Source organism: Cervus elaphus, chromosome X (assembly GCF_910594005.1).
Source record: "Cervus elaphus chromosome X, mCerEla1.1, whole genome shotgun sequence".
In the NCBI taxonomy this organism is placed as follows: domain Eukaryota; kingdom Metazoa; phylum Chordata; class Mammalia; order Artiodactyla; family Cervidae; genus Cervus; species Cervus elaphus.
In genome coordinates, this window is record NC_057848.1 from 176,899,489 (window position 1) to 176,916,312 (window position 16,824).

At 41.7% G+C, this 16,824-nt stretch overlaps 1 protein-coding gene across 1 annotated transcript; it reads right to left on the bottom strand.

The window, feature by feature from the left end:
• Nucleotides 1-2,214: 2,214 nt before the first annotated feature.
• Nucleotides 2,215-15,880, bottom strand: LOC122690069 (odorant-binding protein-like). Its single transcript, XM_043897019.1, has 7 exons — nucleotides 15,720-15,880; nucleotides 14,881-15,017; nucleotides 11,896-11,966; nucleotides 6,420-6,530; nucleotides 4,452-4,553; nucleotides 4,182-4,230; nucleotides 2,215-2,428 (listed from the first exon to the last, which is right to left on the bottom strand). Exons 1-6 carry the CDS (start codon nucleotides 15,795-15,797, stop codon nucleotides 4,211-4,213), a joined length of 519 nt encoding a protein of 172 aa, XP_043752954.1. The 5' UTR covers nucleotides 15,798-15,880; the 3' UTR covers nucleotides 2,215-2,428; nucleotides 4,182-4,210.
• Between the last annotated feature and the right edge of the window lie 944 nt (nucleotides 15,881-16,824).

Genomic DNA, 16,824 nt, shown 5'->3' on the forward strand with positions numbered 1-16,824 from the left:
ATATCTGTTATCAAAGGCAACATAACATCTTCAGAAAACTTGAGATTTTGAAAAAGAGAGAAAAGCCAAATTTATACTTTGCTTCAGCTGACTTTAAAGATTCATTGACTCAAAGAAAATTGTTTTAAATGTAGTTATTCTTGATTATGTACAAAACCCTTTTTGGGATCCATTTTCCACTCAATGAAAATGATGAAACTATTCATCACTCAATTTATTTTAGCACAAATTTAACTTTTAAGTTGTAAAATATCTGGACAGATCCCAAAAGACATAATTCTTTCTAAAAGTTCACTGAAAACTCTTATCTCATTTGCACTCACTTCTTAAAAAGTTTTTTTCACATCGAGTACTTTCCTTGCTAACAAATTTGTAACAGATATAGTAAGATGTTATTTAGCTTAGGGGCTTTCCTGGTGGCTCAGATTGTAAAGAATCTGTCTGCAATGTGGTAGACTCAGGTTTGATCCCTGGGTTGGGAAGATCCCCTAGAGAAGGGCATGGCAACCCACTCCAGTACTCTTGCCTGGAAAATTACATGGACGGAAGAGCCTGGTTGGCTACAGTCCATGGAGTTGCAAAGAGTTGGACACGAATGAGCAGCTTCACTTTCAAACCTAAGCACAAGGAAAGTATTATACTTAATGGTATGTATAATGAGCTTTTTTAGGCAAGGAATATGACTTTAATCAGAAAGTCGGCTGACAAATAAACCTCAGACTAATGTTGAAATAACCATCTTGTTGCAGTGTGGATGCAAGGTTCTTAAATAGAACCAGAAAGAGAAGTGGTGAGGATCTAAAGTCAAAAGGCAGAATAGAGAGGGGGAGGCAGTGAGTAAAGAGTGTAAAAAGGGTCTTAAATCTTGCAAAACATCTATGGGAAGTGAAGTGAAGTGAAAGTCACTCAGTTGTGTCCGACTCTTTGGGACCCCATGGACTATACAGTCCATGACATTCTCCAGGCCAGAATACTGGGGTGGGTAGATTTCCTTTCTCCAGGGGATCTTCCCAACCCAGGGATGGAACCCAGATCTCCCACACTGCAGGCGGATTCTTTACCAGCTGAGCCGCCTGGGAGGCCCATCTATGGAAAGAGCCAGCCTTTGAAGGGGTGTGTTCATCTCTTCTAGCTCTTCTTTTCATAGGTGGGAAGGATCAGATCAGCTCTTTATGAACCCAGCAAAGGCATTTTAGTTTACGTTCAGGCAGAGGGGCAGTGTCCTTTGAGACAGGTGATTATGTACGATGATGATAATAATAGCAGGGGCAAGCAAACCGATGAAGCAGCTACAACCTGTAGTCACAACTGGTTCTTCTTTGCAACCGTTGTGAGGTGACACCTTTTATCTGGTCATTGAAGATGAATCAGGCTGTCTAACAGACTACAGTGCAAAGGAAGACACTTCACAGAGAATTATGCAGTCACGCCCATCATGGGGAGGGTGAGAAATCCTGGATGACATGAGTTAACCTGCTGCTCGGACCCAGCACCTGGGCTCTGTGACTGTTTGTCCTGAGAACTGTGACGTGAGGGAAACAGCCATCAAGGTTCAGTTAGACAAACAGGAATGCACGAAGATGGAAGGAAGACATGCACAATGTTCTCTAGGGAGTCTCCACCTAGAAGAAGATGACCCAGAGTAGGGATTCCTCTGAAATAGTAGTCCAGGTTGTACATTTCAGCATAGCTTCCAAGGGTGCTCCATTAGAGTGAGTCAGGAAAGATTTATCATTTTTCCACTCAATGTGGGGGAAACACTCTGAGGTGCACACAGCCCAAGCAAACAACAGATAAACAGCAATGGTTAAGAAATATCAGTCCTTCATTAATCAGAAGTGTTGGTGCTGTCAGAACAGACATTTACCCTCAATTATAGCCCGTGGCATCTGACACTTTCTCTCTAAGAAGCTCTGAGGGGCCAACACAAGTTCCTTTCCCTGTAATGCCCTGTAATGAATAAGGTGCTTTCTAGGGACATTTTCTTGATCAGACGCGCCACTCCCAGAACAGTAAGAGGATCCTGTCTCCAGTCCCATGATAGTTTAGGCCTTTCTCTTCCTCTCACATGAAGACACGTGAGGGCATCACTGTCAAATCCTTATCAGAGTGGTCTCTGATGAACACCTGTCCTAAAAAAGACACAGTTTCCTGGACAATTAACGTGGACATTTGTGTGTTTTAAATTAGGTGACTTTTGCATAGACACACATGTGCAGGGCAAACATTAAATCAGTTTATTTAAACCCTCAGAAATCAAACACCACCAGACAGGATGTGATTTAGTGACCAGGAGAGATGAGATGGGAGAGGGAGTGTGAGTGTGAAGAGAGAAGGATCATGTTAATCAGAAACCAGGAGAGTCATCTTCGTGTTGTTGATCTTGATTCCATGGAGATGAGGACGTGTCTTGTCTCAGGGACTGCTCCTGTAGGTGAATGAAATGGGCCCAAAGGTTTAGTCAAGTCGACTGTGTGACAGTTGACAGGGGTGAGCCTCAGGCAGTAGGCTGTCCAGGGTGCAGGAGCTGGTAGGAGATCCAGTGTTAGAATCCTGGTGGGCCTCAACATTCCACATCTCAGTGATGTAGGTGGGAGTCCTTGTGGAATTTTCCCCAGGATGTACATTCAGGGAAACTTTCCCATTGGTGATTGATTCTAGGAGTAATGGTTTTGGAATCCATGTTCATTGGAATGGTTCATCTAAAGATGGTTTAAAATCTCTGTTTTAAAGTTTGCATTTTCTGAATTAATCTCTTCTCCTAATTCCAAAAGGTTTCTCTGTTGGGTCTTCAAGAGTTAGTTGTTTAATTTTATTTTTAAGTAGAGTTGATTAACAATGTTGTATTAGTTTCAAGTGTATAGCAAAGTGATTGATTTATACATACAGATATAAATATCTGGGTTTTTTTTTTTTTTTTTTTAGGTTCTTTTCCCATTTAGGTTTTTACACTGTTGCATATATCTCCCTGCATTCTATAGGAATATCTTTTTGTCTATCCTTCCTGTATATAATATTTTGCATCTGCTAATCTCAAACTCCTAACCCTTCTCTTAGTCAACTTCCTCCCCCTTTGCAACCGCAAGTTTGTTCTCTAAGTCTGTGAGTGTGTTTCTGTTTTGAAAATAACCTCCTCCAAGTGTTACTTTAGATTCCACATATAAGTGATATATATTGTTTTTGTCTTTCTCTTTGTGGCTTATGTCATTTAGTATGACAGTCTCCAGGTCCATGCACATTGATGCAAATGTCATGATCTCATTCATTTTTATGGCTGAGTAATAATCCATTGAATGTTTTCAGCATGTCTTTTTTTTTTTTTTTATCATATTCACCTGCAAGCTGGTGTTTTTCTTTGCCTCTTTTCTTTCATTTTTTCTCAATAGAGAAGTAAAGCCACACCTTAGCCTAGATCAGTGTTATTTTCTGAGGCTGTTTTACTTTAGAAAGCTTAAAGATTCCACTAAAAGAAATCACCTTGTGAAGGGGAATATAATTAAAATGCTTATTTCAGACAGTGAAGTTGGAATGGCTTTACTGGTTTTGTCAGAATCATGTGAGATTAAAAACTAATCTTTCAGGAAAGGTGAACTGTCTTTAATCGTGGTTCTCCTTGAGAAGGGACGTGTATGGACAACCATGAGGTCAGGACTAACAGGAACACTAAGTTTCCACCAACTTGTAGTGATTCCTGCTTCTCTCTGATGAGTCTGGTCTGCAAGATTCCTGCAGGTTGACATGCTCGCACTAAAGATGCTCAGCATTAATCAACCAACCAGTTTGCAATTTAATATGGCTCCAGACAAGAGAGATTACCTAATGTAACAAAGTTCTCTAGTGACAGAATGTAAGTTATTGGGGCAAGAAATTACCTGCAAAATTTGGCATGTATGAATTTGGCAGTAGTGGTAAAGAACCAACCTGCCCACGCAGGAGATGTAACAGATGTTAGATCACTCCCTGGGTCGGGAAGATCTCTTGGAGAAGGAAATGGCAACCCATTCTAATATTGTTGCCTGGAGAATCCCATGGACAGAGGCACCTATCAGGCCAAAGTGCATGGGGTTGCTGAGAGTCAGACAGGACTGAAGAGACTTGTTGGGCATTAAGAATGAAATAACAGTGTGTCCTTTTTTATTTATTTGGTGGGGCAGCATTAATAATGGACCATGTTTACTTACAAAAGTGTCTGTACCCATGTCACTTTTGTTCACTCCTCTGGACAGTCATCTGTGGAAAAACAAAATGGGAGAAATAAAAGAGCCACCAATTATTACCATTCCACAGTATCTCTACAGTTTCTTTCTATCTTTCTTTTTTTTAAGTAATATATTTTATAAGCGATTACTTCTGGGAGAAGAAATTTTAAATAAGTTGATTTTTTCATGATATTTGCATATTTACAATTTACTGGTGAATGATATAGTCAGAAAAAAATATAATTTCATTACCATTATCGATGAAATTCACAATATTTTCTTCTGGGATCCCTTTGTCTCTTGTCTCCTCTTTGAACCTCTCAAAGTCACTGTCTGAAATCTCGTCATCTGTGCCTGTTAATCAGTGTACAAAAAAGGACAGTGTTGTCTCTTAGAACCCACAGAAATGTCTGAATATACACAATAAGAAATTGAACATGTCAATCAGATCCTCACTTGTATGATTTAAGACAGCCTCAAACAGTTTCCATGTTCCATGACACAAACATCTGCCATCCTAAGAATTAATTTCCATCCAATTCTGTAATTAAACCTCTGCCTCTGTCAGCAGGAGGAACCCAGAGACTTGTAGTTGCTCCATGAATTTGAGACTCAACCCATCCCAGTAGACAATTGACTTGCTTCTTTATCAACTTCCCACAACCTGTATCTGACACTCCTGTCTTGTTCTGGACCTAAATTATTAGGAAACAGAGTTCCCCCCCTTACAAGGACATGTTTACCCCATCACATACCATGTGGGAGACAATTTAGCCTTTAACCCATTGTTCCACCTAATTGTTTTTCTGAAATAGACATCTACTGTCTCAATGGCACACACCTCAGTGCTTCTATGAGGTCATTTGGGGTCATGTCATTGTTCATAGGAACGATGTATTGTGATAACAAAACAGGATGAAGATTTACATGTTTTTGTTCCAAGGGTTAGAATGTATGGGAAAACTTGTGTAAAATGACATCATTCAGGTCAGCCTCATTATAGCCATGGCTTGAGCTTAGTTGATATAAAAAAAAACAAAAAAACTGTAAAGTTCAGTTCAGTTCAGTCTCTCAGTCATGCTGCTTGTGCGACCCCATGAACCGCAGCACGCCAGGCCTCCCTGTCCATCACCAACTCCCGGAGTTCACACAAACTCATGTCCATTGAGTCAGTGATGCCATCCAACAATCTCATCCTCTGTCGTCCCCTTCTCCTCCTGCCCTCAGTCTTTCCCAGCATCAGGGTCTTTTCCAATCAGTTGGCCCTTCACATCAGGTGGCCAAAGGACTGGAGTTTCAGCTTCAGCATCAGTCCTTCCAATGAACACCCAGGACTGACCTCCTTTAGGATGAACTGGTTGGATCTCCTTGCAGTCCAAGGGACTCTCAAGAGTCTTCTCCAACACCACAGTTCAAAAGCATCAATTCTTCAGTGCTCAGCTTTCTTTACAGTCCAACTCTCACATCCATACATGACTACTGGAAAATCATAGCCTTGACTAGACAGACCTTTATGGACAAAGTAATGTCTCTGCTTTTTAATATGCTGTCTAGGTGGGTCACAACTTTCCTTCCAAGGAGTAAGCGTCTTTTAATTTCATGGCTGCAATTACCATCTGCAGTGATTTTTCAGCCCCCAAAAAATAAAGTCAGCCACGGTTTCCACTGTTTCCCCATCTATTTGCCATGAAGTGATGGGACCAGATGCCATGATCTTAGTTTTCTGAATGTTGAGCTTTAAGTCAAAATTTTCACTCTCCTCTTTCGGTAAAATCACTGTAAAAGTAAATTTTTTTTAAAAATTTGAACAGGTGGAGATTGTTTTCAAATGCTTGAAAATTATTTTTAGCCCCTGTTTCTTGGTGGATTACCTTCCAGTATCCTTAGCTCAGTGAACATAAATATGCAGATCTTGTACACTGAATAGTGAATATTGTCAACACCGCCTGGTTTTCTGAATGAAACTACTGACTGTGGACATGTTGCATGACAATGGCAATGGGATATTTGGATGCCAAGTGAAGTGTGAAAGTCACTCAGTCATGTCCGACTCTTTGTGAACCCATGGACTATATGGTCCGTGGAATTCTCTAGGCCAGAATACTGGAGTGGGTAGTCCTTCCCTTCTCCAGGGGATCTTCCCAACCCAGGGATTGAACCCAGGTCTCCTGCATAGCAAGTGGATTCACTATCAGCTGAGCCACAAGGGATGCCTCATACCAATTATTCCAACTAGATTTGTCTCGTTTCCTTCTTCATCCACGTTGAAGACATGTCCTATTATAGAGTGATGGGACACATGAAGAGGTCGACCTTCACTTTGACCCGCATCTGTGAGAGAGAAAAGATACATATATACAACCCCATGTTCATTTGTTTTCAGTGAGATGTAGGGCGACAGAGTTAGGGCATTAGGAAAGGTATGTGCTGTACTGATTTTTGTCTGACTCCATGGGTACACTGATTTTACCGTGGTTATGGCAGCAAGGAAAGCAGGCCAGACCTTCCCTCATTTCCATGTTTTCTTAGTTAACCAGTCACTCCTTGCTGTCTTACTTAGATGCTTTCTATAACCTGTGTCCTAAGGAACCCAAGCAATGTACTTTTTAGTTTACTTCATTTTTTAATTAATTTTTGGTTACTCTGAGTCTTCATCACTGTCTGCAGTCTTTCTCTACTTGTGTGGACTGTGGGGCCACTCTCTAGCTGTGGTCCAGGGACTGCTCACTGCAGTGACTTCTCTCTCATGGAGCACAGACTCTGGGGTACATGGGCTCAGTAGTCATAGCTTGTGGGCTCTTGAGTGCCGGCTCAGTAGTTGTGTCGCATGAGCTTAGTTTCCCCACAGCATGTGGGATCTTCCAGACCCAGGGATTGAACCTATGTCTCCTGAACCTGCAGGCAGATTCTTACCCACTGGAGCACCAGGGAAGCCCCTTACAGTGTTTTCAACAGTAGGAGCCTCTTTTTCAAACCTCAATTCAAAACTTCTTTGTATTTCTGTTAGCCCAGCCATGGAGGTGATCTCTCTTGACCAAAATGAACTTACCATTCACAAGCTTGCGTTCCTGAGAGCTGAGTTTGTGCCCGGCAATGTTTGAACACTTTATGTTAATTACTGCATTTTCACTGTCCCTCAGTCTGGGTTATGACAAAGAGCACGGCCATAGACATTGCTGTGAAGACAGCTTACCTACTGGGACATGCAGGCAGTGACCATCTCATGGTGAGCTCCAACACCACCTGGAGGGCTGACCCTTCCCTCTGCCCTGCCTGACCACTCTGCCCCTTGTGTCTGGACAAGAAGGAACTCTGACCCATTGTATGTCACATCTAAACCCTCTATATCCATTCTCTCTCTCCTGGCTTCCATCACACTTGATTGGAATCACTCAGCAAGGTGGGATGTAAAACCAACCAGCTGTGTTCCTGAAACATGGACACACTACTTACTGCTCATTGTTTGAAACACTGAAAATTCTTAGTGTGCTTAAAAAAAAAAAAAAAAGAAGCCAAAGCAGTTTCCCATCTCATAGTCCCAAGAAGTGTATTCAACTTTCCTAAGGCCACATTGAGTCCAGGAAACTTGGGTCACACTGGGAAATTTTTAGTTATGTACAGGTGTGACAGTTGGACCATGAAGAAGCCTGCATGCCAAAGGATTGATGTTTCCAAACTGTGGTTCTACAGAAGATTCTTGAGCATCCCTGGAGAGCAAGGAGATCAAACCCATCAATCCTAGAGGAAATCAACCCTGAGTATTCAATGGAAGGACCGATGCTGAAGTTGAAGCTCCAATCATTTGGCCACTTGATGCAAAGCCCCAACTCATTGGAAAAGACTGTGATGCTGGGAAAGATTGAGGGCAGGAGGATAAGGGGGCGACAGACGACGAGCTGGTTGGATGGCATCACCAACTCAATGGACATGAGTTTGAGCGAACTCCAGGACATAGTAAAGGACAGGAAGGCCTGGAGTGCTGCCATCCATGGCGTTGCAGAGAGTCGGACACAATGAAGCAACTAAGCAACAAACACAAATTCAGGTCCTTAGATTATCAGTGACCCCCCTGTGGTTAACCATGACGTCACAAACATGGCCATTGCAGCATCACTGAATTCTCTGTGAAGGTAATGTAGGCAATAGGACAGTGAGAATAATTTTATCTTCTGGATATCAGGTCTCTATCAAGGCCACGGATCAGGCTATGCTTGATGTGGGTACACCTCACAGTACCTAAAACAAAGCTAGGGAGTAGCACTTGCAAGAGACCTTACAAGAAGGTCTGCTATTCTCTCTCCCATCTTTAGTCACTCTGTAAGAAATCTGGCTAAAAGGGATTACAAGAGTGGAGAAAAATAAAGACAGTGAAAGCATTCATGTTTCAGCCAGAGGAAAAAATAATACAGGAATAAGAAAATGAAAGCATAGTTAAAAAAAAAAAATCAAACATTGGAAGTTATCGATGAAAGGGTGGCAAAATGTTTCAGGCATAAATTTTACTTCTTTGTGCTCATAGACACTGTGCCACTGGTCAGTTTAGGCAGGGTTGCGATCACATCAGTTCAGTTCAGTCGTTTAGTCGTGTCTGACTTTGCAATCACATAGTCATGTTTTTAAATGTTAATCAAATATGTATCTCTTGCATGTGACGTCTCTTCGGTCATGTCCAGCTCTTTGCGACCCTGTGGACTGTAGCCCTCCAGGCTCCTCTGTCCAAAGGATTCTCCAGGCAAGATTACTGGAGTGAGTTGCCATGCTCTCCTCCGGGGAATCTTCCCAACCTGGGGATCAAACCCGTATCTCTTCTGTCTCTTGCATTGTCAGCTAGGTTGTTTACTACTAGTGCCACCTGGGCAGCCTGTACCTCTTAGGCCATTAATGTACCTCAAGGGCCATTTGAAATTAGGAATGATGTTTAGAGTCCTCATAAAGATCTTAGGGATGTCAATGCTAGCCAGCATTCCCATTGCTTTGAACAGGAGCCGATGTTATGATTGAAGTCAGGATGATTTTGTTGGATTTAAATTCTTCCATTGTAATTGTAAGGATTAAGATCTTTTATGATTGTTTTTATAAAGTAAATGACACTGATGTGCAAACCCAAGATAAACCCTTGAGATACCATTTCATAGACTGTTGTGAATTATCTGTGAGAACCCTATGGAATATGAATTCTACACCTGTGCTTAGACTCCTTCTGGTCATTCAGTTGCTAAATCACGTCCAAATCTTTGCAACTCAGTGGACACTAGCACCTGTGCTTAGACTCCTTCTGGTCATTCAGTTGCTAAATCATGTCCAAATCTTTGCAACTCAGTGGACACTAGCACACCAGGCGCCTTTGTCCTTCACTATCTCCCGGAGTTTGTCCAATTCATGTCTTTTGATGTGGTGATGCTGTCTATCCATCTCATCCTCTGTTGCCCTCTTTCTCCTTTTACCTTCAGTCTTTCCCAGCATCAGGGTCTTTTACACTGAATGGGCTCTTCCAATGAGGTGGTCAAAGTATTGGAGCTTCAACTTCAGCATCAGTCCTTCTAATGAATATTTAGCATTGATTTCCTTTAGGATTGGCTGGTTTGGTCTCCTTGAAGTCCAAGGGACTCTCAAGAGTTTTCTCCAACACCACAGTTCAAAAGCATCAATTCTTTGGCACTCAGCCTTCTTTATGGCACAATTCACTTCTGTTCATGACTACAGGAAAAACCATCACCACTTTGACGATACAGACCTTTGTTGGCAAAGTGATGTCTGTGCCTTTTAATACACAGTCTAGAATTGTCATTGCTTGTCTTCCAAAGAGCAAGTGTCTTTTAATTTCATGGCTGCAGTCAGTGTCTGCAATGATTTTTGAGCCCAAGAAAATGAAAACTGTCACTGCTTACACTTTTTCTATTTGTCATGAAGTAATAGTACTGGATGACACCACCCTCATGGCAGAAAGTGAAGAAGAACTAAAGAGCCTCTTGATGAAAGTGAAAGAGGAGAGTGAAAAAGTTGGCTTAAAGCTCAACATTCAGAAAACTAAGATCATGGCATCCAGTCCCGTCACTTCATGGCAAATAGATAGGGAAACAGTGGAAACAGTGGCTGACTTTATTTTTTTTTGGGGGGGGGGGGCTTCAAAATCACTGCAGATGGTGATTTCAACCATGAAATTAAAAGACACTTACTCCTTGGAAGTTATGACCAACCTAGACAGCATATTAAAAAGCAGAGACATTATTTTGTCAACAAAGGTCCATCTAGTCAAGGGTATGGTTTTCCGAGTAGTCATGTGTGGATGTGAGAGTTGGACTGTAAAGAAAGCTGAGTGCCAAAGAATGGATACTTTTGAACTGTGGTGTTGGAGACGACTCTTGAGACTCCCTTGGACTGCAAGGAGATCGAACCAGTCTGTCCTAAAGGAGATCAGCCCTGGGTGTTCACTGGAAGGACTGATGCTGAAGCTGAAACTCCAATAATTTGGCCACCTCATATGAAGGCCACCTCACCCTGATGCTGGGAGGGATTGAGGGCAGGAGGAGAAGGGGATGACAGAGGATGAGATGGCTGGATGGCATCACTGATTCAATGGACATGAGTTTGGGTGGACTCGGGGAGTTGGTGATGGACAGGGAGGCCTGGCATGCTGTGGTTCATGGGGTCGCAAAGAGTCAAACATGACTGAGTGACTGAACTGAATAGTACTGGATGCCCTGATCTTAGTTTTGAACGTTGAGTTGTAAGACAGATTTTTCACTCTCTTTCACCCTCACGTAAAGGCTCTTTTGTTCCTCTTCACTTTCTGTTATAAGTGTGGAGTCAGTTGCATATCTGATGTTACTGACATTTCTCTCAGCAATCTTGATTCCAGCTTGTGCTTCATCCAGCCTGGCATTTCACATGATGTACCCTGAATATAAGTCAAATAAGCAGGGTGATAGTATATAGCCTTGACATACTCCTTCCTCAATATTGAACCAGTCCATTGTTCCATGTCTGGTTCTCACTGTTGCTTCTTTTCCTGCATACAGGTTTCTCAGGAAGCAGGTAAGGCCATCTGGTATTCCCATCTCTTATGGAATTTTCCACAGTTTCTTGTGATTTGCCATGAAGTTTTAGCATATTCAGTGAAGCAGATATTTTTCTCGAATTCCCTTGTTTTCTTCATGATCCAGGGAATGATGGCAATTTGATCTCTTGTCCCTCTGCCTGTCCAAGACCCAGATTGTGCTTATGGAACTTCATGGTTCACTTACTTCTGAGGCTTAGCTTGAAGGATTTTGAGAGTTACCATACTAGCGTGGAAATGAGTGCAGTTGTATAGTAGTTGGGACAGAGTTTGGCGTTGCCCTTCTTTGGAATTGGAATGAAACATGACCTTTTCCAGTTCTATGGCCTCTGCTGAGTTTTCCAAGTTTGCTGACATAATGAGTGCAGCATTTTAACAGCATCATGTTTTAGGATTTGAAATAAGTCAGCTTGAATTTTGTCACCTCCCCTAGCCTTGTTTAGAGTAATGCTTCCTAAGGCCCACTTGACTTAACATTCTAGGATGTCTGACTCTAGTCTTGGTGAGTAACAGATGTGTGGAGATGTTTCAGCCTAATTGTTAGTAGGAGTAGAATTCAGGTGTATGGAGCTACTGAAGAAAGTTGAGATCAAGATTTTCACCCAGACATATGCTTACCAATGAAATACCCATACTTACATTCAGAAGTGTAAGTGAAGTTTTGTTGCGGCTGTGCTGTGACGTGTTTTTTTATGCATTCTCCATTTGACCTTAGAAGCAAAACATATTCAAGTTAGTTGATTAAAGTAAGAATTTGATGCATATTAGGATTCTTTTTGTATCACAGCCAAGAATGTGTGTCAGGTATCACCTTAGTGTCTGTGAAAAATGTGACCTTCAAAAGAGAAGGAATGTGTTGTTTAAGATCCACTAGCTATCAAGTGACAAGGATGGTTTGTATACACATTCAGTCTGGCTAGTAGTTCCAAAGATAAACTTCAAACGCAAAACATGTCATGTGTAAAACCAATACCTTGGAGAAATCTAGAATTTTAGGGAAAACAAAAACAAGAAAAAGAACAACTCTTTCTTTGGTATAGTTTCTGAAAACTGAGAGGCATAGCCATCATCTCAGGCCTCGGGGCTTCTCAAAACCCTGGCAGTGATTCATTAGAGAATACGAGAGTCAAATATCACAAAAAGTTAGAGGAAAGATGGTTACTTTTCTCAAAACACACACTCTTCTTCCATTGCAATTCCAGAAGAGGATTAAACATCGAAAGACACATGTACATATACATGCACATGACACAAATACACACATAATCAAACATGCAAGAACACATGTGTGCTTCTTACATAATATGCTTGCATGACATAAGGAAATTTTATATATATAAAATACATAATAAGTGTATATTGTCACCGATACAACAGATAAGTTTAGGTGACTTTTTATGGGTCCTCTGTGCCTGTACATGAAAAAAGGTATTATTTGGCACATAGTACATGTGGACGCAAAACAAATATTAAAGAGCAAGACAAATTGGATTAATTTTTGAATGGACACCTTGGGAAAGAATGTCCGAAATGGATTGAGCTCACTCTTCGTAGTCATTGGGCACATGCACTGAAGTTATTGGAAACAACATAACATGCGAACAAAATAATTTTCCAATAACTGCAAAACTTTATCTATGCAAACATTTTTTTTTCAATTGGCTTGAAAAAACATGACTCCTTGCATATGCAGACGCTGAGATACACTTTTAAAACATTGTGCTCAGTGGTAGATACCAGGGAAAATGAGGCAGGGTGCCTAATTTTGTCATCTGAAGTTTCAGAAGAGGTGAGATTAAGCAAATTAGTTCTTGCCTGCTGCCCGAAGGGGGTAGACATTTAATGATAAGTGAAGAAAAGCAACAATGATGGAGAAATTTTAGACCTTTAAAAAAAATGTTTATTTTTTTTTCTGTGCTGGGTCATCATTGCTACTCTAGTTGTGGAAGCAAGGGCTACTCTATAGTTGCAGTACCTGGGCCTCTCAATGCAGTGGTTTTATTGTTGTGGAGCACGTGTTCTAAAACACAGGTTCAGTAGTTGTGGCACACACGCATGGATTCTCCCCAGTATGTGGGATCTTCCCAGACCAGGGACTGAACCCTTGTCTCCTGCGTGGACAGGTGGATTCTTAACCACTGAGCCAGCAGGGAAGCCCAGAGTTTTATATTTTGACTGTGGGGATGGTGAAACACTTATGCACATGTGAAAGCTCACTGAACTGTGCCCTCCACAAAGGTGCAGATAATTCCACACGAATACACTTCAGTAAAGATTGATTTCAGAAAGGGTGGCCACATGAAAACTTAAACAGAGGGCACAATAACTGTAAAAACAGCATAGGGCAATAATAAGTTTTCTTTTAAAAAATTAGTGAAAAGAGACAAGTGTGTCTTCTGGTATAGAACGTGTGTGTGTGTGTGTGTGTATGTGTGTGTAAGCCTGTTTCTGTATGTGTGGTTGTAATTTGGTTGTATGTATACTCTCCTGGCTCAGACGATAAAGAATCTGCCTGCAATGCAGGAGACCTGAGTTCAATACCTGTGTCCGGAAGATTCCCTGGACAATGGAATGACCACCCACTCCAAGATTCTTTCCTGGAGAATTCTATGGACAGAGTAGCCTGGGGGCTACACTGCCTATGGAGTCACAAAGAGTCAGAAATGCCTGAATGATCAACATGCATTCCATACTATGAAATATATACTTCTATAATATATAAGCAGTTATATATATATATATGTATGAACCAATATCTCTAAGCATAAAACTTTTAGTTGTCTTTTTCTTGATGTTTGTATTCCTCAAAATACATATCTAAGTTTGCATTCTTTTCATGGAGAATAAGTGCCCAGCAAACTTGTGTTGGTTTCTGCCATACTTGCATGCTCTCAATGAACCAACTGCAGTGTAATGGACATTCCATGAATGGTACTTAGGACAATGTGTGTGCTCCATACCTCAGCTGTGTCCACTCTTTGTGACCCCATGGACTGTAGCCTTCCAGACTCCTCTGTCCACAGGATTCTCCAGGCAAGAATGCTGGAGTGGGTTGCCATGTCCTCTTCCAGGGGACCTTCCCAACCCAGGGATCAAGTTCATGCCTCATATCACCTGCATTAGCAGGTGCATTCTTTACCCCTAGTACCACCCGGGAAGCTCATTTGGGATGGTCACGGGTTTTGTAAGTTCAGTGGTAATGAAACATCCCATGAGGAAACCCTGCAGAGGAGAGCTCACTGTGTACCCTCCCCCTGCCCTCAGCTTCTGGACTCAGTGGAAGCCGTCTCTTACAAATTCTGCAGGAAGGGGTCAAGCCCTTGGTGGGGACTGTGGGGTTAAAGCACACGCGCCTCTTCCACTGCTGTGTCCATCTTTCCTTTAATGAGTTGATTCCAGTGGAGCTTCTGGGACCTCTCTCTCTAATCAAAGGCTCCAGGACATTCCTTGGAGGCTCACAAGGAATCTGCCTTCCAGGCCCCAGCTCAGAGACCCTGCTCAGGCCCACAACTCAGGGTGCCTTGCTTCAACATCATTTAGAGAGTTTCCTGCTGATGGGGAAGCCACACCCTCCCTCAGCTCGGAGATTTATATGTGTCTTCCTTCTAGGTTGTTTTTACTTACTTGATATAAAAGTCGATGTCTACTGTGTTGTCTGCATTAAACTGAATGTAACGTGCATAAATGTGAAATGGCCCATCCTCAGTGATCTTCTCAATATTACTGGATGCGATGAAAAGGGTTCTCCATTCTCCTGAAAACTGAAATCAAAATTCCTATTAAGACTTTAGTCCACATGTGAAATAGATCGCCAGTCCAGGTTTGATGCATGAGACAGGGTGCTCAGGGCTGGTGCACTGGGATAACCCTGGGTGATGGGATGGGGAGGGAGGTGCGAGAGGGCTTCAGGATGGGGACCACATGTACACCCGTGGCAGATTCAGGTCAATGTATGGCAAAAACCACTACAATATTGTAAAGCAATTAGCCTCCAATTAAAATAAATGAATTATTTTTTTTTTTAAAAAAAAGAATCTAGTCCATCTGTGTTAATTCTACCCGACATCATCCCTCAGGAGTTTCCCTATCCTTCTACTTGGACAGAAGTTACCTATCTTTATGAACACAGCCTAGGTATAAAATCATGTGAAACTCACGTCAAGTAAAGGAAGGAATTGCGGTATTACTGAGATAGCTTGAGCTGTCTTGTCAAATCCAAGAGCTACAGTCAACAGCTGTTTGATCTTCCTTCTCTTTTACAAGAGCAGTGAACATGCATGAAGGCCAGTTAATAGATGGCAGAGATGATTTGAAGACCATACACAGCAGGTATAGAGCCAGTGAATAGAGTGATTTTGAGTTGCAGGGAGGTAACTAGACTTAAGAATCCACATGACCAAACCCCAAAAGGGACACGCACATATGCCCCAAGACATCCTCCCAGCTTGCACCACCCCTGGTACCGGTTTGAGAAATAGCTGAGCTTCACCTTGACCTGCATAAAGCAGACCAAGGAAAAGATTGAACAGCAGAACCTTCATCTTGCTGGCTCTTCTTCTGTAGAAGCTGAAGGTGTCCCAGTTGTCAGAGGGGATGTGAGATTCCTGTCACTTTTTTAACCAACATCTGTTGGTATTGGTCATGAGCCAATGTTTGTTCCTTATATGACCAAAGGTACACGGATGTCATCTTTGGTATCCTGGTTGGCAGGGATAAGCTTTTCTGGCATTCTGGAATTTTAATAATGAGGTTTGCTCTAAGAGAGCTGATGTAGATGTGAACTTTTGACTAAGTAAGTGAGAAATCTTGGTACATGTGATCTTTCTGAGACCAAAAATGGAATAAGCTATCCAGGGTACATAGAAGTTGTCACCCTCTCCTATATTGTTTCCTTAACATGGAGGAGAGCATTTAACATTTATTATCTAAAAGTAAAGATTGATTGTGTGGGTTAGCCAATGAAAATCTATTTCTTAAGAGACCCTTGGAAAGTCTCCTATTTCTGAGGTGAGGAGCACATGGGCACAAAGCGTTTATCACCTCTTCCTGCACCAAAGCAGGCTCTTTCCTCCTTATAACTGGGAGGACGATCCGCTCAATTGCCCCTTAACCTTGTCTGAAAAAGGCATGTCAACAATTTATTTTCTTTACTTCCTTTCCAGACACCCTTTACCTATCTAATCTCTAATGTAGTATTTACTCACTGACTCAGTTGTTTCTCTGGGCAAGCACAAAATTGGGACAGTAGTTCTCATAATATTTAGAAATTTGAATGGAGAAAATTTATTACCTCACTCAATAGTTCTAGTTATTTTCAAGGCCACTTAAAGGACAATAGAATCTGTTTTGCATATTCTTTAATCAAATTTTTACTTACGTTCATCTTCATTGATCATAATTCATCAAATGAATACATTAAAAGATTAACTTTTTTTTTCTGAGTGTAGAAATGAAGAAGCAGTGAGTTTCAGGATTATCAAGTCAGCTAAGAGAAAACCCCTTGAGAGCTGACCCAGGACTGGCTACTTCCGGGACAAATCAGAGCTCAGAATCTTTCTACTCAAGTGA